We start from the raw sequence: 26,582 nt of genomic DNA on the forward strand, positions 1-26,582 counted from the left end.
TTTGTGTATATTCTATCATGAAAATTCCATTTCTGAGTTGAATTAATTCAATAGCAAGGGACATCCTTCTCCAAATGCCCCCTGCCCCCACCACACACATAAACTTGCTATTAAATTAAAATGCAATAAAGTCTATCTAAAAAGGATTGTCTATCGGGATGCTCCACTGCATACTTTAAGATGCCTGACATGTTCCAACTTACCCTGCGTGACAGGTAAGGGTGGAGGCCATGAGACACACCTCTTACTATAGATGGCAGGCTTGGCCTCCAGTCAAATAATTTTGAGCCTGTTTTTAAGGTGAGTAATGGCATTAAGAACCATAAGCTTAAGTTTTATTAACATTGAAATTTTCTGGAGCATATTTTGTATTCAAATTTTAAAATTTGATTAAAACTTAATTTAATGGAAACACACAGTGATTTTAAAATAATCTCATCCTTTTGAATAGTATCCTAAGGCAAATTTAAGAAGTATTATGGTTCTAAAAATATTAATTTAGCCTTGTAAACAGTCTCTGGAAAACAAAAAATTTATGCCAGTTGGAAGTAACTGTTAAGTGATCTCCATGAGTAAAGGCAGACAAGGTTAGATGAGCAATGAAGAAAAACCAAAATCCACTAAAATGATAGTCTATATTCAAGTGGTAGATTAAGATATGTTTCTAACTACTATAAATTTCATGTAGATTTGCAGACAGAACCATGGGCCTAAACTGCAAACAAGAATGGTTAGATATACAATAAGTCACACTGTAAACAAGAATTTAAATTGATTCAGGATATTTGATTCTATAAATCAATTAAAGTTATTAGTAGTAGTGATGGAAATTCAACTCCATGGATGACTAGTGATTAATCTTTTTATCACAAGCAAGTAATATTTTTCTAGGCAAATAGTATTTTTTAAGTTTATCTGCAAAGCTAAGGCATCTTGTACATTATTTTGTGACCAATGTATACTCATTATGTCCCAAGTATGTTCTGAATCTAGGCTCATTCACCTTGTCTAGGCCCTAATAGTGCAGTCCAATAGAACTTTCTGCATTGTCCAGTATGATAGCATGTGTTTACTGAGCACTTAAAATGTGGGTACTGTAACTGAGGAACTGAATTTTAGATTTTATTTAATTATTCAAATAGCCACATATGACTAATGACTACCATATTAAACAGTACAGCTCAGAGAGATCAAAAAGTAAGACCAAATGTCTTGTTACATTAGGTCTAACTCTAGCTTGCTTGTTGATTTCCTAAAGCATGGTATTCACAAACTCTTACAAGAGTGGTATGCCAAAAAACCTTTTGTCCTGTGGTTTCACTTCATTCAAGATATGATTAAATCTACGTCAGTAAACATCTAATACAACATTCAGACAAATCCCAACAAAAAATACCACCTGAAGAGATTTTTATTAGTGTTTATAGTATGTCTACAATTACATTAATCAGTATGGTATACTGATTAATGAGGTAGCCTGGTGGCCTGTGTCAATCTGTGTCTAATGCTAGTTCTAGAATGACTAGAATTCAAACTATGAAATATCCACTCCTAAAAAGTTTTTGTCCATTACCTATCATAACACAAGAATACCAATTACTACATAGTTTTCAGCTCCAATGGTTAAACACTGCAAAAGCTTGTCAAACCATTTTACCTGACAGACATATTTGTTCTTCCATTTGCTCAGCACACACTGACTGTTTTGCATCAGCTCCTGAAGGACAACAGAAAAAGAGAGTGCAGTTGGCTATACACATTGTCATTATCAGTTAAAGTGCTTCTGATTTGCAAGCATAAAAAGATCAGCATGCCACACAAAGATGCAACTGTTTTGGAACTCCTCACCGGACAAAAGCAAAGCTATCATCACCATGAGAGTTGATCCTTTATGAAAATTAAAGCTGTTGAAAGACGTTTTAAAACAGATTTGTTTGTTGCCATTTTTGAAACTTTTTGAAAGATACCTCCAGCTCTTTGAGTGAGTCTCGAAGTTTTTCTGGGCGTCTGTTTTTGAGAGTCCAAGGATAATCTCGTGCTGGCAAATAAAACATGTACTACAGTTAGTTAAACATGATTTAAAAAGGAAACTCTGCTTAGCAGTGTGTCTTAGGAAGATTAAAATAAAACACTTCCATAATTGAGAGGAAGTGGGCTTCATTTCTATCATCAAATGACAGCCTTTTGAAAGGCTTTGTCATAGGAACAGGATTTTTACCACAAAACAATCTCCCTAATCATAATTTTATGATGACAACCAACAAGGCTTAGAGAATCCCTGGGAAAGTTTGCTAGGCCTGTAAATCTAATACTTGATTGTAAATGACCCATTCTTTACCATCAAAGTAACTTTTTCATGTAAATAATTAAATGTTCAATCTAAAAGAAATTCGAAATTCTGCAAGTGGCCTGCTCAGACCTGAAAATTCTCATGAGTCAATAAATATAGTGAGGAAAGAAATAAAACACAAAAATGATATACAAAAATTAAATTTAAAATTAAGACTCAAAGCATCACATATAAAATTAAGAAAAAAATCTGAGTTTTAACAAATTAGGTAGTAACATGGCTCAATTTTTTTTTTTTTTTTTTTGGTGGCTGGCTGGTAAGGGGATCTGATCCCTTGACCTTGGTGTTATTAGCACTGTGCTCTAACAAACTGAGCTAACTACCAAGCCCTGTGTTCATTTTAAAATAATCCTCTCTAAAATCTACACCACAATTCAGTAATAATAAGCCTTTGTTTTATAAATAAATTTAACTGAAAGATGAAATTATTTAGTAGAGTCACAATGTTAACCTAAGACAAAATAAAAATAGTTCAGTTTTTAAGGAATCAATAAAATGTTAAACTCATTATATCTATTTCATCAGAAAAATGAATTGATCTTTGAGTTCTAATTAATAATTCTAAATAAGAGTTGTATGTTGTGTATGTATATGTGTGTTATGTGTGCATATACACATAATGTACATATTTATAGACATTTTAATTTGAGAAAATTGCTGTATATCTTATTTTAGTAAATAAATTTGGTTCTATAAACATAATTTTAATGTGTAGAGCACATGTACAAATTTTAAAATCTGTGTTGTAGCTACTAATACAGTATTTTCAAAAATTAAATGAAAGTTTGGCCATTTAAAACAAGAGAACAAGTGGAATTTTCAGATCCAGCTATATTCCAATTAAAGCTTAAATTATATTTGTCATTAAGACAATATTACATTGTAGCCATGTTATATATTAATATGGTTAATATATATTAACATATTTATATATTTGAGAACAGAACAGAAAATAAAATGCTAACACTGATACAAATCTTATTTTCTCAAAATGATTAAAACATTAAACAATTTAGGCAAAGTATGAATAATAAAATGTTACCATTAGAATTTAAGCATGGTATGCTTATTTTAAATATATTAAATAATATAAATATAGTTCATGAAGAAAATTTATGTTTATGTAAGCATATATCTTACCAAAACTAGGTAGAACAGAGATTTCAAAGGTCTAAATGAGAAAGGCCTAACAAATATAATTCCTACTCAAATGTTTATGTACCTAAACAATGGAAATTTAATTATAAGAAATTTGGAGGTAATAATGTTTCCTATTTGTGCAGAAAGCAGAATATTTTGTAATACTAAACTTTCCAGGTTTATGATAATTCCAAAAATATATATATAAAGTAAGCTTACATTCTGCCAGCTTCTGCTTTTCTTCTAAGTTACCATGCTCTGCTGCTGATATTGTGGCAGAGGAGAGACGGAAAGGAGAAAAATAAGGGGAGTTTATTTTTAGTATAATACCTTGCATTTTAATATGTACATATATAATGTATTATTATACACATTATTGAGATTAATAAATTATATTAAACTTTAAAAAGGACAGTTGAAAAAAGGTTATAATTTGGATATTTTCATTTCATAGAGATAATTCCTAAATTTGCAGTGGAAAGGCTTACACAGCACGACAGGTGTGTCAATATCCTGAGTTTCCAATCTCATCAGATAGGGAAGGGAACCACGACCGAGCCCAGAACAGAAGCTGCTTCAGTCTGTCATCAGAACCACGAAGTCAGCCTATTAAACACCAAGCTAAGAACACAGGACACTACACAATCCCTACTTCAACAGAGACCAAAACAGGAAGTAACTCTAGCTAGAAAGACCTTTTGGCCCATCATAAAACTTCTGGGATTAACAGGATTAATCAGATAAAGAAAATTGATCATTCACTCAGAAATGCCTATTTCAGATATCAGGTGAGGATCCAGGAGGCCAGCATCAGTGGGACCTATGTATTAACAATGCCCTCTACTGGGACACCAATAAATAAATGTGAATAGACTGTCCTGTTATCAGCCTGATCAGCAGTAAAATGAAAATTTTCATGTTCTTCTACAGCATTTTCTCAATATTTCTTTATTTTTTATAGAACAGATAGGTATCAACCTCAGCAATATTCTAAAGAACTGAGTTGATTTTTCTTAAAATTCTAGAATTTATCTGAAGCTCATAAAAACAGTATTTTTCATGGTTAGTATTTCACAGTTTAGAATATTTAATTTACAAAAATTAGTTGAGTTTAAAAGGTACCTTACCTGGTGGCTCATTCTTGTCATAATACCGATAGATCCCAATGTCTCTATCTATAGAAAAGAAGAAATAACATTAAATTATGGTAAAAAGTTCTGGAGAATAAGAAGCCAAACCACACTATATCGGGGGAAGGGTGGGGAAGAAAGCAGAAACAGTCTCCTTATGTTACTAGAAATAAAATAGCTCAAAAGCATCTGGACATGGGTTTATCTATCCTAGGGATATGCAGGAACTGGAAAGTTTATCAATCTAATGAGAAAAGATTTACACAAAACTAGAATGACATGAGGAAAAGATTAGGAAAGAACTGAAACCAAAGAAGACCAAATTTTTTCTTTCACACTTCCTCTGATATTTTTCACAGGGCGCTACCAAAAGGAATTGACACTAAGCAATGCCAAATGAAATCAGTGGATGGAAGAAAATGCCCTGACTGTTGGATTCCAAGCTGTGGCTTTCTTTTCTCCAATTTAGCTCTACTCTAAGTCCCATCCTAGGAGCTTGGTGGAAATTTGCAGGAAAGAAAGGGAAGATTAGAGGAAGATATGGATAAATTATTATCTGAAACTTGTTTGGATTCAAAAAGCCTTCCAAGCCCATTCTAATTCAGATGCTCTGCTGGGGCTACATAAGAAGCAAAGCTAGGCTTTCCAGATGTAGAGACTGATTTAACCAAGGAATCTGTTCCTGAAATTTAAATACAGGGGAACAAAATAATTTTGTCCATTTTCTTCATATCTATGAATAATGAAATATTTCTTCCATTGAAGTAACATTTGTTTTCTTCATGCAAAATAATTCTCAGCTACTAACGTAAGGAAGATACAACTGTTTCTAAAGAAGTGGAAGTAGTACAGGCTGCCCCCTAGTGACTGACAGCTCCAAATGTTCTCATACTGAATGATAAAACTTCAAAATGTATTACTGCTATAATTAACATTTCAAACATAGTATTTAAAAATAGTCAATCATGTGTACTTATCAAGGCTCTATTTTATTCATCATGCCATTAATTGAGACATACAATGTTAAAGAATGCAGTTTATGTATACTAGTTAGATTGAAAATACCTAATAAGGATTGACTGAGAAAAGTCACGAGTAGGGCTTCTTGGGTACTGATGTTATTTCATTTATTGAACTGGGTAGTGATTTTATGGGTGTTCACTTTTTGATAGTTCATAGAATACTCTTATGATCTTTACACTTTTCAGTACATATGTTATACTTTAATAAAAAGGTTTTTTTAAAAAAAAAAATCTAAGAACCACAGGCACTATGCACAGCCAATATCCTCTATTAAAATATTCTAGCCTATAATTATGCCCATCATACCATACATAGAAATATTTACCACAACTCTACGACAGAACTATAAAGATCATAAGGGACCCTGAAATCTGTGCTCAAGTCTGACCTACTGCACCTGGTCCAGAATGGGAATGTCAAAACTGAAGCAGGACAAGGAAGGCATCCACATAAGGAGACCTGCCCCACAAGGGATGCCAGAGCTGGATGAGGAAGGTGTCTATGAAGAGAGTCATTCTGACATGGTATGTTAGAACTCCAGCAGGGTGAGAATGACATTCATATGGGGCAATGGCCTCGTGTGGGGTATTAGAAGCTAAACAAGATGAGGAGGATAGTCCAACATGGTGTGACAAAGTCCACACAGGATGAGCAGAGTATCCACACAGGGGAGGGAGTGGCCACAGAGATAGGAGATTGACAGCTGGTTGATGAAGTAAAATGATAAATTAAAGATATTGGATCCCCAGGTTTCCCATTTTCTGAGAAGAAAAGCACAAATATGAAAAGGGAGAAAATTAGAATAAACCCTGTGGCGGTAGATTAAAGTTGGAGGTACCAGTGTAAACTCATGGTTTTCAGTAGATAGACAGATATAGAAGTGAATGTGGATGTAAATATGTGTGCATACATACATACATACATACATTCCCTAAGCTCTCTCCACTGAGAGAACCTGGGAGCAGCAATACTCCAACTGCAACGAGCGCACCTAAAGCAGACCTTGGCTTCTGGACAACCTTCTCCTTCTAAAAGGAACCACGTTCCTTAGAGAAATGGCTGATTCCAAGGCTGGGAAAAAGAAAGTACAATATGAGCTGGGGAACACCTGTTATGCCAGCAAGAACAGAAGTGCTCAAATATTGACAGGGACATGTCAAAAAGACACAGAAGCCAGATTGAAGGGGGTCCCTCTGGCTACACCAGGGACAATTTAAACATCAAAATAAATAATGAAAGTCATGGATTATAACCAATAAATAAAATAGGAAACTTGAGTCCACAGAGATAAAATAAATATATTTAAAGTTTGATGAGGAATAAGATATTTATATAATTTCGAGGAACCTCCCTATAAAATACTTATTAATTACAAAGGAGAAAGTAACTTAGTATTGGAGAAGACTAGCAGACACCACCTTAATCAACTAATCATGAACATCATCAGGAAATTGTGTTCTACCTGATAAGATGCTTTGAGAACACAGCATTATTTCTGGGATATTCTCACCAAACATATATAACTTGAATCTAATTATGACATTATGACAAACTTCAAACATATCCAAATTTAGGGACATCCTACAAAACAACTGGCCTAAAATCTTCAAAAGTGTTAAGGTCATGAAAGGGGGCCAGGGGGGACTGATAAAGGATCTGTTCCAGAATAAAAAAGGCAACTAAATACAATATGTGACTTTGAATAAGATCCCTTTGCTAGAAAAGGACACCGATGGGACGACTGGTGAACTGGTCAGTTTAGACTGAAGAACATCATTGCTAATTTCCTGATTTTGATGATTATATAGTGGTAGTGTAGGACAATATCCCTTTCACAGGAAATACACACAAATGTATTTGGAGGTGAAAAGGCATCAGGTCTGCAACTTAACTCTCAAATGGTTTAAGAAAAAAAATTCTCTCTACTGACAATTTTTCGGTAAGTCTGTGATTATTTCAAAAATTTAAATAATACTTTAAATGTCAAGCATAATAAGAGCATGTTAACAGGGTTGGCTAACTTAGTCTAGATGGCAAAGAAAGCTTCTCTAAGTGACTTGTTAAAGCTGAGCCCTAAAGAAGAAGTAGGATTTCACGTGGTTTCAAAGAGAAGAATGTTCCCAACAGAGAGAATGTATAGGCCCTGCTTAAGATCTGGCTAGTGCTGAAGACCATTACTTCCCCATTGGACCATTGTGTACCACTGTGGGATTCTTCTCTAAAAAGGAGGAGCAGGGACAGAGGCCTTTAGGACAGACAGAGGGGCAAAGAAGGAGTTTGCTGGGCATGTAATAGAAGAGTAGGGGTAAAAGGGAATCAAGACAGAAAAGATCAGATTTCCAACCACAGGGTCCAAGCTGGGTAGGAAAAGTGAAGAGAAGCTTAATGGACTAGGAGAGTTATTAACGAATTAAAAGATTGTTGGTCTCAAAGAAGCATGAAACTTAGATATATGAAAATAAGGGAATGAAAAGATTTAAAGAAATAGGCAATTATGATCAGAGAAGAAAATACTTCAATTAAAGATTCTCATCAATAGTGAATAAGCTCACTTTCTTTATGTGTTTTTGTTTTTGGTATTTTCTGAGAGAATTTCTTTCATGCTTTTGAGTTTAAAATTTTTTTCTGCTACATATTTTTAATTTGACAGATTAGTATAACTTCAAATGTTTTCTGAAGCTTCTGAATTTTGTTTCTTGCTTCATGGATTCAGTATCTTTCCTGCGGTCTCTGTTGCACTCCATCCCCGCCTTTCTACATTATCTCTGTTTCTTCAAAGATACTTTTACCTATTTTTTTCTTTTGTTTTCTCCCTGTTGAAGACATTCCTCAAATATCTGGTGATCCTTAGCTCTCTGTTCATATTTACAAGTGAGGCACTAGAAAGCTGATTGGAAGCTCTGTGTATATAAACAGGGCTTGCCAACTAGTGGGTTTCACTGATCAGCAGGGACCAGGGTATTTCACTGGAGGATGCCCCTCAAATGTTGATGTAGATAAGTCTTCTCTCTGGGGCCATTCAGTCACTCCAGAAAGAAATCCCTCAAGCTCCTTTTTTCTTGAAACATGTACAACTAGGTATGACATTCTCAGAAGTGGGATTAAAAGGATCTCACTTTATGAGTGTGTAAGTTTCCATTTTATCTCTGTTTTCAGTTCAGATCTTTCTTCCACTGGCCCTGGTGTCCCCAAGTTTAGTGCCTCACTAGTTAAATATTTCCACAGCATGAGAGGTATGTCACTACATCCTAGCAGACTTTCAAGTTCCTCTGTTGTCACCCTCATGCCACATCCCCACCATCTGCAACATCTGGCTCCTCAAATTTCTGTACTTTCCAGAGTTTTGAAACACAAATTGGCTGTCATTGGAATTCTTCTCTGTAGGCAGCTGATATTCAGATTTTTCAGCTCTGCTAATTCTTGCAGCCCTTCCATCTTTCAAAAATTGTCCAATTGCAGTTGTCCCTGCTCCTATTCTCTTAGTCCTTGTGGGTTTATGCCTTCTTTATTTTCATTAATTTACTCTTAGTTTAGAAGAGTTTTGGGAGGAAGCAAATGTGTGTTAAATCTATTTTGTTAAACTGGAAGTTCTACCCTTATACATTTTAAGGAAGATAAACCATGAAAATATGACATTCAACTGTAATTGTATATTTGATATAAAGAAACAATAGTTTGCAAGGTAAATTACTGTCTTAGTAATAATGCTAGAGGCATATAAATAACCTGGTGGGGGGGGGAAGAAGACACGACAATTAAATTCCTTGAAGTTGATACGACAAGCAAACAGATAGGAGGCTGTTGGGAGGGAGGGGGGTGAGGGAGGAGAGAGGGAGGTTTTGGTAATGGGCCACAATAATCAACCACATTGTATATTGACAAAATAAAATAAAATAAATAGAAATGCCTTTACTATTAGCTAGGCTGTAAATATTTATAAATATAAATCAGTTATTGTAAACAATCTCAGGAATATATTGAACATGTATCTTAAGAAGAAACAAATATTAAGCTGATAAAATTAATTTCCACAATGGAAAAATCTAACTCAAGCTGAAAAAGATAAGTTAATAAGAGTAATTAAGAGGAACTATTTTCTATTAAACATTTTTTCATTAAGTATAAAGAGAAGAATGTAACTCCAGCTGGAGAATATAGGCTCTAACCTTTGCTAGTACTTATTTGTAGTGGTGTAACATATTTGAAAAATATTAAAATTAATCCAGAGCTCATTTACCCCCAATATGCAAGGTATTCTTCAAAGACCACAGGTGCAGTTCAGTCAAGCAGAAAGACATCTGATGGCAGAAGGAATCTCTATCCTGTTTAAAAATAATTAAGAAGAGGTGCCAATTAATTATCTTCTATTGCCAATAAAATTAAAATCTACTGATATTTGAGGTATGGTCCATTAGAATAAACACTATCACATATCCTTGGTGAGCCATCAAGAAATAAACTCTAGAAAAAGGAAAAATACACTTCTTTTCCTGGATTTAGTATGTCATCACATTGAGAAATGTGGTAAGAAGAATATATATATTTGGGTTTTAAATAGCATATGTTTGGTTAAGGCTCTGGGTATATTTAGAATTATTTAATATTTAAGCATTTTTTTAGAGTTTATTTTTAAGGAAAGGAAACATCTGTTAGGTATTAAGTTCAAGCACATTTTGTGGTACATTTTTAATATATAAAGCAAATATTTACAATCTCCCACATACAAACAGGCTAATTAAAATGGAATTTGCAAGGTAAATGGTATATAGTTACTATTAAAAGAAATACAACTCCTTAAAAGTAAACCATGTGAAACCTCATTAGCATTCAGATTAGTTTGTTAACCTGCTTGTCATGATGGATCCAGATATTCTATTCTAACTGAATTTTTAAAAAATACCAAGATAGTAAAAATGAACATCCTATATTTTCTCCCATTTTAGTAGCCAGAGCTACTAATGAACTCTATTGATACCTTTTTTTTTTTTAATCAAGTAGAAACTCATCACTTTGGACTGATTGAGAGAAGGCCAGTCTAAATCAGAAAAAAAGTCAACGTTTTACAAATATTTGCAAGGAATTTATATAACTTTCAAATGTTTGCTTAGAAATACATATACTATATGTATAATATACTGTATATTAGAAATGCATACAGTAATTTAAACTATGGACATTTTCCTTATAGAAATAAAAAAAAATACTCTTTCCAATAAACTTCTGAATAACAAAAGAAGTTTGAAAAATATTTTTAGACATCTTTTAATGGAGGAAAAAGCCCTCACTTCTTTAATATTATGAGTGACTAAAAATATTTCCCATACTATACAAATAGTTGATAGTCTACAATACTTTTAGACATAGTACAAACTCCTAGGCCCTTCCTCCACCTTTACATCTGACCTCAATGCACTTACAATCATTGAGAAACAGATGCATGCTCAACTGACAGAGACACAGTGTGCTAAGAATTGAAACGGCAGAGTGAAATATCAGCATAGCAGAGCTTGATCCTGCCTGAACAACAGGGCTGTGAGAAAGCTATAGAGAAATCATGAGATGTTAACGGGTCCTCAAAGAATCATAGGATTTCACCAGTGAGAAGAAGGAGAAAAAAAGAGGAGGAGGAGGAAGAGAAAACAGACAACACTTACTAAACATTTACTTGTTCTAAACATTTTATATGTGTTAACTCATTTAATCCTCACAGCTACACTTCAAGGTAGTACCATCATTACTCCTATAATGAGGAAACTGAGGCACAGAGAGGCCACATAGCCAGCAGGTAGTGGAGTCAGGCTTTGAATCGAAACAGCCTAGCTCCAGAGTCTGTGCTCACAACCATAGTGCTCTACTGCACTGGAGTATGCAGAGGTGTGGGAAGGAGTATACACAGTAGTTTGAGTAAAAGGATGGCATGTCCCTAGAATGGCAATAGATTAAGGTGCATGGTAGTAAGAGAAAGAAAGACGAAGTTGAAAAGGGTAAGGAGGAAACTGGCTATAATTATAATAGTAAATTTTGGACTGATCTGAATTTACTCTCTATCTTGCATTAAAATGCCTTAAAAGGTAAGAGATGAAACAATGGACCCCTTGATTCCCACACACCCACCCCACATCCCCCAAGATCTGCCCTGCTGTAACCAGATGCTGGCTGCCATTGTATACAGGTATGAAGTAGGAGAGCTAGTGGGCTGCATCACTATGAGAGAGGATGCAGTTCATTATCAGCAGGCAGTAGAGATAAAGGCATATTAAACTAATAATGAATTTTTCAATTCAACTGAGCATTACCTTTCAGAATTGCCACCTTGAAAGTGACTCTATTAAGGATGCCATTTCTTAAAATATTTCCAAAGCAGTATTCTTTAGAATTGCTTTCAATTAGTTTTATGAGGCTTATTTCAGAATTACTACTTTATAGTTATACTTTTTTTAAAATGAAATACTGTTAGCATAAGTAAACTGCACCCATCTCATTTGGATGGGTGAGGTCTGGAATGTTTGTTTAAAATAAATCAGTTAGTGAATTAAATAAATATTTACCTTGCATCTATTTAGCTTAGTGTGGATTCTAGAATCTGACTGCCTGTTTTCTAATTCTGACTTCTTAGCATACTAGCTAACTTAGACAAATTACCTAAATTCTCTATTTCTAAGCTCACCCAGCTATAAAATGGATGTAATAAAGTACCTACATCAGAAATATTTTGAGAGTACCTTTACTCAATTATCTTACCATTGTTGTTGTTGCTGTTGCTGCTCTATATGTCTATCTCTATGCAAATTTATATGAAAAAAACAAAAGAAGTAAAAAATATGATCTCTGACCTTATGTAGTAATTACACAGTGTGAAATGAATGAATAAGTACTAGGTACAATCAGTGGTTTATGAAGCAAAAAAAATCCATATGTGGAGAAGTTTCTACACAAGGAAGGTATCTGAATTAGGTCATGCAAACAGGGTAATATTTTATCACAAATAAAGAAGAAAAAATGTGATGGAACAGATGCTTACTTCCTTTAATATTAAGCATCAAAAGTCACCAACTTCTAGACTACACTAGAAAATGTAAAATCACATTCCTCAACTTAGGGTTTATTCAGATACCAATAATTATAATTTATGACAATTTGGGCAAAGACAAGGCTGAAGTTTAGCTGTTTGTAGCTACATAATTTATCATGTAAATTAAATATAGGTAGAAATTTAGAGATGAAACCAAAAGGGCTGCATCTTTACTCACATATCAAAAGAGGACAACACTTGAAAATATATTTTTCAGTTTAAGTCAATTCAATAATAAATAAGTTGTCAAAACTTTCTTCTGATAATGGAAATGGAGAGTGGAGTGTTTTCTTTATAATCCACATTGGCTATTTCTAAGAGGCAGAAATGCCTTTAACTTGAAAAACTAATAGGTTCACTTCCTATATCTTTACTAAGTTTGAAAGTCCTAAACTTCTCAGAAATTACAGTCTTTGGGAGAGAATAAGCAAAATGAGCTTGTGGAGAGCTTTGAATGCCAAGAGTAAAGCTGTTAATCCTCTCCATTTGGACACAGGGGAGAGTCCTGTAGAGTCTATGACCTGGATTTGTCTTCCAGTTCAGCACCCAAGGATTTTTTATCTAGTAACAATGGGAGTAGAAGGACAAAGTAAAATGTACAAGCTATTTCTCAAAACAAAATGTTCTGATCTACAAACAACACTGCTCTAGTTTCCCATTAAAAAGCTCAGGACAAAAGGGGGAAAGAGACATTCTCTTCCTGCTTCATAAAGGGCCCTTTTGTGGCCCCACAGCGAATATATGGTATAAGGTGGACAAGTGGCTAAAGGGGGTTGTCGGTGGTTCCCAGCAGAAAGTAAGGACTGGTAGCCCTGTAGATTAATGTACTCAGTGAGAGCGGCAGGATCCAGAGAAAACAGGATCTGTACTCAGCAAAAGTAGACATGGCTGCTAAGGAGTGGTCTGTACCACCTGAAGAAATGGCAACAATAATCTGCTGATGGAGTAGGTCTAGCAAGCAGTGGGTGCGGCAGATGAGAAGGAAATAGCCAACGTCCATTAGTAAACCACTGGGCTTATTTATGAATACATGTCACAACTCCTGCAGACTCCCCACAATATATGTAATTAAGGGAGAGGCTTTGCAAAAGGTCATGCATTAGCAGGGGGTCAAAAGATAGTCAAATACGGGTTATTCATCCTTCTTTTTTCCTGAATACCAAATACCTGCCAGGAAGGACATGTAAGATTAAAGAGAATTAATAGAGTAAATAAGACAAATTTGTAAAAATCTATAATAATAACTAGGTCGGCCTGGTGGGAGGGTACCAAACAATATCCTTTTTAGTCCTCACGATGTCTTGCCATCTTTATTCACTGTGCAGGTTTTCTGAAATATGCAAGTTTTTAAAAGACCTTTAAACATCTTGCATCTTACCCAAGAATGCCACCTGCTAAAAAGAATGCTGATAATTTCCTGGTTTGAAAAATCTGCCTGGAGGAAGTAGTCAAGACTGAGCTTGTATTATTCAAATACAGTATTAGGGCATAAATAGTTGTTTTGAAAGAAAGAAGAAAAGAATTGCAGAAGAATGCTGGATTCTGCATTTTGGGAAAAGGTATGGGCAGGGATTAAAAAGGTGGTGAGATAGGGGATACCTATCAAAGTAAGCTGAAAAAGGCTGCCCCACTCAGTGCTCTTGTGTATTTCCCTGGAGGATAAAACCCAATGCACCTAATGTAAAACAAAACTCCCTGTACAGGGGGTAAATGAATGAAGGAATGAACGAATAAAAAATATTGCAAATTGTCATATTAATGAATATTGAATAGAAAAAAGAATTAAGTAAATGAAAAGAACAGCAGAATGAAAAACCTAAACAAAAATTCTTCCATAACTTAATTTTTCATTTATCTTTAAACATTTAACTTTTAGTTTTCCATTTACTTTAATTATATAAGGTAATGACAATCTCAGATGTCTCAGAAGGCCATTCAGAATCCAAACTTCCAGTCTCCATGACACAGCATGATTTAAATTGAGCTTGACCTAAATTTAGGATGATCGTTCTCTTGTATGGAAAAGAATCTATGATAGCCAAATTTTGAGGACAGAGAGATGAGAGGATCCTAGAAAGTCCCTTTTTACATTTCAATTTACATCTTCAAACAGTTCCAATGTTTAAAGCCTCACCTCCAATTTTGGTTACATCACAGTAAATTAATACTTATTTACCTTAAGAATAATTTTTATTATATAGCCTAAATTTTGAGAAAGTAACATGCAAAACAGAAAAAGCTTCACTAATATACTGTTGATAATCTTTTGAAACATAAAAACTGTGTTTTAGAAGTAAAGATTACTTGCCACTAAATAAATCTACAAAATACTTGTCTTCTGCCAGGGTAAATTATATAGTTCCCTGGTTTCTGAAGTCAACTATTTTGACTGCTATGGGAAGGACAGGAAGCTTGAGGGAAAATAAAACCCTACTGATAGCAAAGAAAGAATTAAGAAAGAAAACATTGCTATAGTTATAACAAAGATAAATGATACTACAATGCCTACAAGACACTTAAAATGTATGTGTATTAGGAAAATACCACAAAGAGCCTAAGGGAATCTTTCTCGGGCATAAATTTGGAACCAATTTTTACCAATGGATTTTCTGAGGAATATCTGTTTATTAATTCAAAATGCACAAAAAATAAAGACAACTAAACAGTGTGAATTTAAGATAAACCACTGGATAGTTATATTAGGTTCTCTAGTCATGATTAGATAATTTTTAAATTACATAAAATTCAGTGTATTGCCCCACTACCTCTTGTCTAACGTTATGAACATAGTATTATATTAATACATGTTAAGCGTATTCATGAACATATTTAATCAATGGCATGTTACCAAAAATAAAGACTTTTTAAAAATATTCAATACTAGGCCGGCCCGTGGCTCACTTGGTAGAGTGCGGTGCTGATAACACCAAGGCCACGGGTTCGGATCCTATATAGGGATGGCCGGTTTGCTCACTGGCTGAGCGTGGTGCTGACAACACCAAGCCAAGGGTTGAGATCCCCTTACCGGTCATCTTTATAAAAAAAAAAAAATTCAATACTAAACCAAATAATTAAGCAACGATAAAGCTGGTGTAGAAGGGCAGAGGAGTCTCAAAATAAGGAACCCTCAAGCTTAGACTGAACCTATATACCAAAAAACTGGAGTAGTAGGAACACTGGCTCATTTGTACTTCACAGAGCCTTATGATATCTAAATACTAATTAAATATCACAAACACTTTGAGTATCTTATGTGTATGACGTTTTATTGTGTTACAGATACAAAGATCTATAAAACAGGGTATCTACTATCAAATAGTTTATAATTCAGTGTAGCAGGTAAAATAACCCCAAAAACAACAATATGAAGTTTGTGTTTAATGCTAATTTAGTGACATAAACAAAGGTCTATGGGTGTTCATTAGATGTTCTAGTATGATAAAGAAATAATCGTATAAAGTAGAGGGCATTTGAGAATTGTGAGATTTTGCTAGAGGGAGACAGATAAAAAGGAAGAAACGATACACAAAACCATAAACTAGAAAGACGCAGGGCTTATTTAAGAAATAATAAGCAATCTGGTTTGGTACAAGGTAAGAGAGATAAATCAGGGCCATATTAAAGAAGTTTTTGAATGCCACACTTAGGAATTAGGGCTTTATATTTGCTAGGTAGCTAATGAGGAATAATGAAAATTTTCTGATCTGGGGAGTTATTTTAGACAGAGTAATCAACAGATCAGAACTAGCTGAGTGAAATATTGGAGGAGTGAAGGAAGATTTGATACAAGTAACCTATTAGGAAGGTAATTAATGTAACCAATAATATTAATATTCACTAACAAGGACTTGAATTGGGATGGTGGCAGTTGGAATATAAAGAAAGAGGTACAAATGATCTTTTGAAAAGGAATAGCATATAGATACTGATGAATTACAGAAGTGAGGGAAAAGGAAGAATCTGGAGTGACCACCACAGGATAGGGATCTGGTTACTACACAGATAGGGACCCTTCTCTTGAACATGGCTCCACTGAGCAGGCATGACTCCATCTTCATGTGGCCAGTAACAGGGTGCCAGCTGTTCACAATGACTGCCTCAACTACTCAACCCACACATATCAATGTTCCAAGTTACTGACCGAGCTACTTGGTCTCCTGTTACACTTTTGCCTGGCCCCTCAGATTGTAACTCTGGTTCTTCCTCTTTTTAGACTGTGATTCAGCTTCTTCACCCTGTGGAAGGACCCACAAATACCATTGCTCTTAGCTACTACCTGGTTTCCAGGAACCCCTTAACCCAGACTTGTTCCCACCTGGTTTATCCTAGTTTCAAAGACAGGACTTGGATTGAAACATACATCGAAACAAGTTAGTCTAGAAGAAGAGCGAGTATTGCTAATGTTAATAGGTTGAATTTTAGACGCAGTAGGAGTTTAAGGTACAAGGGAGTCATCTGGGTAGATACGTCTAGACGGTAGCTAGAATTACACAAAAGGGGACTGGACTATATAAAAACTACTTTGGAATTTTCTAAATGGAGAGGAAAGCAAAAGCCACTGAATGAGATCCCACAAGAAAATGTCAAGGATATCAAGGATAGAGATTTTGGTAATTCTCCAACAAGAAGACAATGAAAAAGCCAAAGATAATACAGTGTTAGGAAAGCAACAGAAGAGAAAATGGTGTGTGTGTGTGTGTGTGTGTGTGCGTGTGTGTGTGTGTGTGTGTGTTTAAGTGATTATATAGTGATCAAACTTGTTGGTTTTGAATTTTAATATAGAGATGACCTCAATATGGTTTAACGAGAAGTAAAGTTTTATCAAAGACATGGAGATTAAGTCTGTTAAAGGTGTGGTTCTACTGTTCTGAACGCTGGGCTCTAAGCCAAAAAATGCCTTCATTCTAATCCGGCTATGACAAACTTACCCCAAATCATTTAACCTTTCTGCCTCAATTTCCCCGTCTGCAAAAATAGGGATAATGATATTGACCTACATTTATAAAGGTGTTGTAAGAATTAATTAATGTTGTATAATGCTTTGAAGATGAAAAGTGCTGAGCATTATTAGTGGGTATTGCATAACTAATTGTCTATAATACTTAAAATTTTATCCTTTAATTTTATTCAAACAGCAGTTATCAAATAAACGTTCTAGCTCCCTTAATGACATTTACTTTCTAATGTTATTAAATTATTATTTAAAATTTATCTAGATCTTTTCTATATTATAAATATTATCTCATAGCATATAAAGTTCTATATCAGTTCAGAAGTCTAGAACACCTTTTCAACCTAAAGTGTAAATATTCAAGACAAATTTATTTGATAATGAGCATCCAAATATTCAACAAATGCCAAAATGTAATACTTTTAATTAAGAAATTTTATATTTAACACATAATACTATGCAATTAAATGGTAGAAATGCAAAATGCACAAAACACATGTTAAAAACACTACCATGTCTTTATTTTAAAAACAAGCTTTTGAACCTAAAAGTGTACAAAAAAGAGAGGGAGAAACTTTAAATCCATTAGACTCTGTCTGGTATTTTGTTTCTTCTTGGGCTTTAAAATTACAATAGTAATGCATACTTATTGTTGACAGACATGTAAACAATACGGGAGTATTAGATGTAAAAATGAACATGTTCCCCTCCCACTGCCTGCCCCACGCTGAAGGGAGCCACTGCACAGTGTGGCATCTGGCCTTCCAGACTTCTCTTTGTATTTACAATATTTCCACATCTATACTGACTTGTTTTGTATTTTTGTAAAGATAGTATTTTACTATACACACAACTCGGTTTTTTTTCACAATGCAGCATATTGTTAGCATATACAGATCCACCTCATTGTTTTTTATCAGTAGCAAGAAGTTCCACTGAATAATGCTCATAATTATCTTAATCATTCTCTTAATAAACAATAATCTGTTTCTAGTTTTTGCCTTACAAATAATACTACCATGAAAATATACATGCACATTGTATGTTTTGATAAGTACTGACAAATTTGCCTCCAAAATGATTGTACCTATTTACATTTCCACCCGTAACATAACTACCCTTTTCCCTATATCCTTAACAGCATGGAGCATTATCAGTTTTACATTTCACTTAACACCAAGGTCAAGGGTTCAGATCCCCATACTGGCCAGCTGCCAAAAATTTAATTAATCAATTAATTGTTGCCAATCTGGTAGACAAAAAATGAATTCTTGTATTTTACGTTCCATTTTTCTATTAATTAATGAGATCAAACATCTTTTCATGTATTTTTAAAACAATTTTGTTTCCTCCATGAATTACCTGTTCCTATCTTTTGCCCCTCTTTCTAAGTTCTTTATTCCTTTGTGTACTGATAACATTAATCCTTTATTATATACATTAAACCTATTCGGTCATTTCAAAAATTCATTAGCCTTAGATATGAAGAAAATAAGAGAATAAAGAATACATATTTAAAACAAAAACTGTATATAACATAACAGAAAGCTCTTTGAACTCAATTCAGCTACTGCTGCGCAAAGTGCCAGAGACCTAGGCCCCATGGCCAAAGGATAGTTCTTCACAGCTGCTAATTATTGGCCAGATGATGCTATTTTGGATGAAGCAAAAGGTGACAGATTTCTACGTTCCAAGAGAACCCCTGCATCATTCCTACTAAAAGAGGTTAGAAGAAATTTTATGCCTAGAGAGAAAAGTAGGAATCCTTTCAGTTTCTTGAAATAAATTGTGGCAAAAATCTTTATAAATCTCTTGTTGTACTTAAATTTAGAAAATATTTCTCTAGGGCTTTGTTCAAACTGTTTAATTCACTTAGTTAAATAGATCTTGTCAATTTAACATTTCCGTATTGTAAGCAGTTTTGACATTTAAACAATTTATCAATGGCTTCTTCAATTGTGGCCTGCTTCCTCCTTTTCTTTCTACTCATTACATGCAACAAATTAAATTTCACTAATATTTAAAGATCAGTGCTGACCTTTGCACAGCCACTTACTAGGTTCCTATTAATACAAACATCTTGTTTGCTGATGCTCACTTTAAATAGTTTGCTGCACATCATTTTCCACTATTCCAAAGAGAATTGTATCTACTCGAAGTGCATTTTTTCCATGACCTGGCAAAATAATTGTAATAGCTTATATCAGGCACTTTAGGGGGGAAAAAGTATGCTTGCATAACCAAATAATAATAACGATACTAACAATAATCTTCCCTTACCACTAACCCTAACACACATACCTTTCCAAACTTGAAAAATATGAATTTAATTCTTTTTAGGATGTACCTCAATCACAACAATAAAAAGATAAGGAAAACAGAAAAGTTGGCAATGTGATAATAATAATTAATTCTAGATTATAACTCTATAAATATAACTTCAAGTTACACTTCAACAGATAGAAAAATGAGACTTTGAAGAGAAAATAAATTTAATTCCAAAAATAATTTCTAAATAGCTGAATTAAAGACAAGAGAACACTGAAATGCTCTTATCTAAACCAATGCATAAATACTAAAATAATTTGTCAAGTTAGACTTACTGTTTTAAAAAAAAAAGCACATAAATCAAAGATTGTTGTGAAGTGAGCAAGAATTAAAAAAGAAAAAAAGACAGAAATGCTTTCTCTTACGAATAGGAAAGACAGTGAAAAATTTTGAAGTGGCCCGCAGCTATACCACCTCAACCTTGTCAGATTTCACTTGTCAACACTTTGATGACAGATTACCACCCCCTCCTCTAAAAAACAAACCCTAGTAACTGTTGAAAGAAATGGCTTCTTATAAAAAGTGGAATATCTCATGCAACTTGATAGTTGTATACCTTAAAATCTTTCTTTACCTAAAGAGACCTGAAAACCTTTTTTCTGTGGCTTCTATCGAAACTTAGAAGCTAAAGAACCCTCCTAAATTAGGAACTTAAGGGTAGATAACATGTTTAAATATCCACTAAATATATACTTTATATTCATATTTAATTTAATCCTCACAGAAACCCTCAAATTATGTACTAAATTGGGTGTGTGATATGTATTGTGTGTGTGTGTACAAAAGCATTTTTCTGGGCAGGGAATGGCAGTTTTGCTAAGGATTCCATTTGCCTCCTCTCCCACCAAATCAATTCTGACAGACCCCAAACCCCTTAAATTAGAAATATGGAAACTGAGGTCTAGGGAAGCAAAGTAATTTGCACAAGTTCAATCACCCTGTTAGGGGAACAATTAGGACCAGAATTCCTGTCCACAGATTATCTGTGCAATTGTAACAGCCTGAACAGAAGTGACTCCATTTTGCTAAACCTTTGAATTTAAAAACTTGTTCTCTCCTGTAACCCAAACCGCATAGCCTGCAGCTAATCACCAAAACACAATGATTCTTGCTCTCACGTTGTATAAAAATAATTAGAGGGAAAATTCTTAACCCAGATGGCCATTCTTTATTAGCGTACTAAACTGATTTTGTTTGAGAATAACAGGAACTGAGTCCATAGAGAAACAAGTATGATGCTGGTCAACTCCCACCCGGGAAGTTCCTTGACAGTTACCAGAAACACTGATTCATGTCTGCATGTCCCCGCTTGGTCACCATTAATCAACTTTCCACCCCAGAACCCCTATAAAATCCTTTGACAAACTTGGGAGAGGTGGAGATGGTCTTTGAGACATAAGTCCACCATTTCCCCAGGCTGCCAGCTTCCTGATTAGAGGCTAATTTTCCTTACACCAACACTTGTCTCTCAATTACTGGCTATTGAGCAGCAAGCAAACCGATGTTTGGGGTTTCGGTAACACAACGCTCCTTCTAGTATACCTCACACTACCTAAACACTGTGCTAAATAGAGCCTTTTGACAGCTGAGACAGGCCTCAGTTTAGACTTTAATATAATTAACTCCTGGCAAAAGTTATCAATGGAACCTATTTTCTGACTAACTTTTATTTTAATTTATTTTGCTCAGAAAGCCCTTAGAAAAATTACTTGAATGACTACTTAAGGACTATTTTTAACTAGTATATCAATAGTGTGTAAGTAAATTGTTGTACCTAAAATACCTGATTAAAATTAGTATTTCTTAGGCACAATAGAATCTTCCCACTATTTGCTTAGAAAATTTCACAGGTGACCTAAAAATAAGCTCTAATATCAGGTATTAATGTTCTATGACTAATTAGAAAACAAATTAATGTCCTCCATGTAAGTTATTATATCAGAGACGCTTTATTTCTATTTTGACTACTCTTATTTGGTAGTGGCTCCTATTAAGTTCTCAGCCCCTCAGTCACTACGGAAACTTTTTTTTTTTTTTTAATGTTCTCTTGAGCATCATCTATTTTAGGTTTCATTTAAAAATATTTGTTTCCAAAGCATTTTTATTAACCAATTTTTTGACATGAGAGATTAGTGGGTCACGATCATCTCTTCCCAATATTGGTAAATATAAATTTGCTTTAGCTTTATTTCTACTTGATTCTGTCTTTACCACATTATTCTCCATTTTTCTTTGTCTCTTTGCTTTTTTAAAATTGTACAAATTTAAGATGGAGAACATAATGTTTTGATATACATATACATAGTGCAATGATTACTACAGGTGTGGGGGCCAAGGGAAATCTTCCCCTCTACCACTGAATGTTTGCTGAAAATGGACTGACAATAGAAGGATTAATAGGGAAAAAAGGCATATAAAATTTTAATTATGTGCATATGGACAAAGGAGCCATACACAATATACAAAACTCAAAAGAGGGGCCAGATGGTTGATATTTGAATCTCCCCTTCATTGTGGAGTGGGAAGGAGGGGTATTAGAGTAAATGATGTTTAGGGGTAATGAATGAGCCCAAAAAACAACGGCTTGGGATGAAGTTCCTCTGAGCTTTGGAGGAGGGAGCTGGAAGGAGAGGGGTGGATCTTCACCATGAACAAAGGTTGTCTTATCATGCAGATAAAGTCCCCCAGGTAATCTTTCAGAGCTTCCCTCAGAGGAATAGATAAGTCTGACTATGAAAAGTTCATAATGAAATTAAGCCCTAAATGCTCACCACTCACCATTTATAAGAATTCCACAGTGAATCCTTTAATATTGTGATTGGATCTACCTTCATACTTCTTCTTCCCTGATTGGCTGTTTTCACATTTACTAATGGTTTGTCACAGCATTCTTACTTATATAAAACTTTTAGTATTTTGTTTCAATGGTTGAATAGAGAATTGAAGTAGGTAGATTAGGAAAGAACAGCATTTTCTTATTGTAATGAAGACTTGTGAATAACCACCAAGGTCCCCTGAGAAGGGATCAATTTCACCTTTATATATTTAACACAGGCATACATCATCACAGCTTAAAATGTTAATAATTCCTTAGTGCAGTAGGAAATTATTACCTGATATTTAAAAATCAGTAGAATAAAACAAGGAAGATTCTAGATTATGATCATGTTTTATACTAAAGCCCAGACAAATCAAGGATTAATAAAAAGTATTTCCTATGTTTTTAAGATTGTATTCTATATTAAGTTATTGAGTAAATGGGAAAACATATTCAGAAATCTGTGGTAAATGATAATTGTTCAATAAATGTCAGTTCCCTTTCATGAATATTCAATATCCATAAAATAATGACTGTGTTTGCAATAATACCTAAGGAAAATATTCTAATTATTGTAGAATATTCTTGGATATCATTTCATCTTATAATTATTTTTAGTTTTGTTCAACCTACATTTATGAAGCATCTCTTAAGTGCCAACCATTGAGCCAGGCACAATGCTAGGCATTCAGGATTATCAAGAAAAAAAATCCAAGTACTTCTCCTCAAGGACATCATAACTTATTGGGGATGGTGGGGTAGAAGGAGAAAAACAATGAGTACAATTACACAGACTATGGCAAATAAAATAAAAGCACGTCTAGGAAGAAAGTACAAATAAAAGAGTTATTTCTAGCACCTAACACAATCTCAATTATAGTAAAAGTAGAAATCACATATGCATTTTCAGAACCTAAAATTTCTTCAAAGAATATAATACCAAGCATATGACCCACATGAATTTACTGTATTTCCCCAATTCTAAGTTCACAGTTATTCATACTTGATAGTTTCTGAAATTTTATGTATCTTACAACAAATGTGTATATTTATTATAGTGTTGTTTTTTTCATCAGAACTTGCTAGTAAATCAACAGTACTTCACAATCAATGGTAAATTGGAATCAAGAAATGGTATATGTCAATGGTTGATTTCCTTTGGTATCAAGACTGGCACCAAGTGACTTGGCGATATATACAAAGTCCTGCATAGAGGACCATCCCAAGAAAGACGGGAGATTGAGCATAGTTACTTTTACTCCCTTCCAAAGTTGTGCTAAAATGACAATAAAGCAATAATAAAAAAAATAAAAATTTTTTAAAAACTCACAAAGCAAAGGAATTAGAGGCAGGATAACAACAAAATAGTTGTCATCAAAATTTCAGAGGGTAAAAACACATAGGCAAGAAATAACTGACAATAGATTTGAGATAGCAGAAAGCCATATACCTATAGGGACTGCATGGATGAGAGCCAAAAAGCACATGCATTAGAACCCTAGAAAGGCTCAAAGTCTATGTAAATAATACCTAGACTTATAGGTGCTCTTCCATGACACAGCTGGGCAATGATCTCTTCCCACTATCAAAGAAAAGTGGAGATGTTATAGCAAAGCAAATTATTAAGAAACCAAACATTACTGAGAATGGGAGAGAGATACTGAAAGAGTGAAGAAAGGAACTCTTGGAAATAAAAACAAAAAACGTCCATGAAGACTTGGAAGATACTGTTGAAAAAGTCTCCCAGAAGGAAAAAAGACACACACACACACACACACACACACACACACGCACGCACGCACGCACACACACACACACACAGGAGAGAGAGAAGAAATTTGCAGTATCAGTCAGACTGATCCTTAGCACGCACGCACACACGCACACACACACACACACACAGGAGAGAGAGAAGAAATTTGCAGTATCAGTCAGACTGATCCTTAGTCAAATATATAAAAGAGAGATGATGGAAGGGAAAAATTACCAAAGAAATAATACAAGAAAACTTCTCAGAACCAAAGTACATGACTTGGAGAGAGAGAAGAAATTTGCAGTATCAGTCAGACTGATCCTTAGTCAAATATATAAAAGAGAGATGATAGAAGGGAAAAATTACCAAAGAAATAATACAAGAAAACTTCTCAGAACCAAAGTACATGACTTTCCAGGTGGAAAGAAAGTATTCAATACAATGAATTATAAGAGACTCAACCCCTAGACAAATCGTTATAATAAAATCTCAAAACACTACAGATAAACAAAATATCCTAAAAGTTTCCAGAGAAGAAAAAAAAAAATAGGTCACATAAAAAGGATTAAGGCATTTGACTTCTCAACAGCAACACTGTTAGAAGACAAGGGAGTTATGCTTCCAATTTCCAAAGAAAATTATTTCCTACCTACAATTCTATATCTACCAAACTGTCACTTGAGTGTGAGGTTAGGGGAAAAAAAACACATTCAGAAAAGCAAATTGTCAAAAATTAACTATCATGCATCATTTTTCAGGAAGTTACTGGAGGATGTGTCCCACCAAAGGATGGAATAAACCGAGAAAGAGGATGAAATGGGATCCATGAGAAAAGGGATCCAACGCAGGAACAAAGAGAAAAGAATTTCCATAATAATGATGAAAAGAAATTCTACAATGATATCTTGTCTCATGTGAAAGACAGTAAGTCCAGATTTAAGTAGGAGAGTGGAGAACTGCAGGAGGGATATTTCCAAGAAAAAATAAAATTGGCAGAGTAATAGATTACCTGATGCATTTGAACTTACTGAAAGAAGATTTACACTTCTGCTGGGGAAGTTGGGAATGAACAAATAATAGATCTATAAAAATAAGCAAATAAAAAATTAAGGTAATTATTGGCTGCAGAGAAAACAAAAAATTGTAAAAGAAGAAAAATGTAATCATAGTATGCTTCATGATTACATAAGCTTTGCTTTAAATATTAACATAGTTAGAAAAATGTAACATGTGATGTTATTGGTGTAACTATGTTGGAAGGGAGAGAGGAACTATGTATGGGAGGGGATGAGTGCTGAGGTAGGGGTTGACAGGGCTCAGATCACCATATCCCAAAGTATGGTACTTTAGCAAGAGTACTTTGAACTACAGGAGATTGGAAGACCTCAGAATCAAAGTCTTTCTGACCTTCTCCTGCCCTCCTGTCTCTCAAACTTCTTTCTCCCCCAAAGTGAGTCCAGAAACCAGAATACCTCTTCCCCAATGTGGGTCATAGAAGCTAGAACTCCTCTTCCCCAAAGCAAGCCATAAAACTTAGAAAGGTCACTCCCTCCCTTCTCCCTTGAAAACCCTCATTCAAGAGGGGTCTTGCCCCATACCCAGTGGGGAAGGAATACATACAGTCAGGCCAAGAAGAATCTGGACAAGCCTTACTGGGTTTCCCCCTCAGTCTATGGCCATTAGATCATACCCTTTTGTCTAATTACATTTCTACACAGCTGTCCATTCTTCATATAACCTAAGCATAAAAACAGACAATTTTCCCTGGTCTTCATTTCTGAAGGCTCCTGTGTGAGGTAAAACTTATCATTTTTTATATTTTTCTTTAAATTTTTTATAGTTTTCTTTTGTTAACCTGTCTTTTCTAATACAATTGTCCATCATGACCCTTATAATAGGGAGGAAAGGGATCACTTCCTTTCTGCCCCTACAGGATTAAGTTCTCCTCTTCCAAAGTAGGAAGTTATAGGACAGCATCAGCACACAGGCCACCTTGCCAGCAGCAGCAATCGCTGCT

The 26,582-nt window shown here is 34.5% G+C and overlaps 1 protein-coding gene across 1 annotated transcript in view; it reads right to left on the minus strand.

The window, feature by feature from the left end:
- Positions 1–1,593: 1,593 nt before the first annotated feature.
- Positions 1,594–26,582, minus strand: part of LOC103605153 (WD repeat-containing and planar cell polarity effector protein fritz homolog) — a gene marked incomplete at its 3' end in the record, with an annotated part of 94,971 nt that continues 69,982 nt past the window's right edge. The window contains exons 2-6 of the mRNA XM_008589738.1: positions 9,881–9,965; positions 4,618–4,665; positions 3,710–3,754; positions 1,968–2,038; positions 1,594–1,717 (exon numbers count right to left, since the gene is read on the minus strand). Coding sequence (XP_008587960.1) covers positions 1,594–1,717; positions 1,968–2,038; positions 3,710–3,754; positions 4,618–4,665; positions 9,881–9,941 — 349 coding nt within the window. The remainder of the gene's footprint in view (positions 1,718–1,967; positions 2,039–3,709; positions 3,755–4,617; positions 4,666–9,880; positions 9,966–26,582) is intronic.

Source organism: Galeopterus variegatus, unplaced genomic scaffold, assembly GCF_000696425.1.
Source record: "Galeopterus variegatus unplaced genomic scaffold, G_variegatus-3.0.2 Scaffold5628, whole genome shotgun sequence".
Classification (NCBI taxonomy): domain Eukaryota; kingdom Metazoa; phylum Chordata; class Mammalia; order Dermoptera; family Cynocephalidae; genus Galeopterus; species Galeopterus variegatus.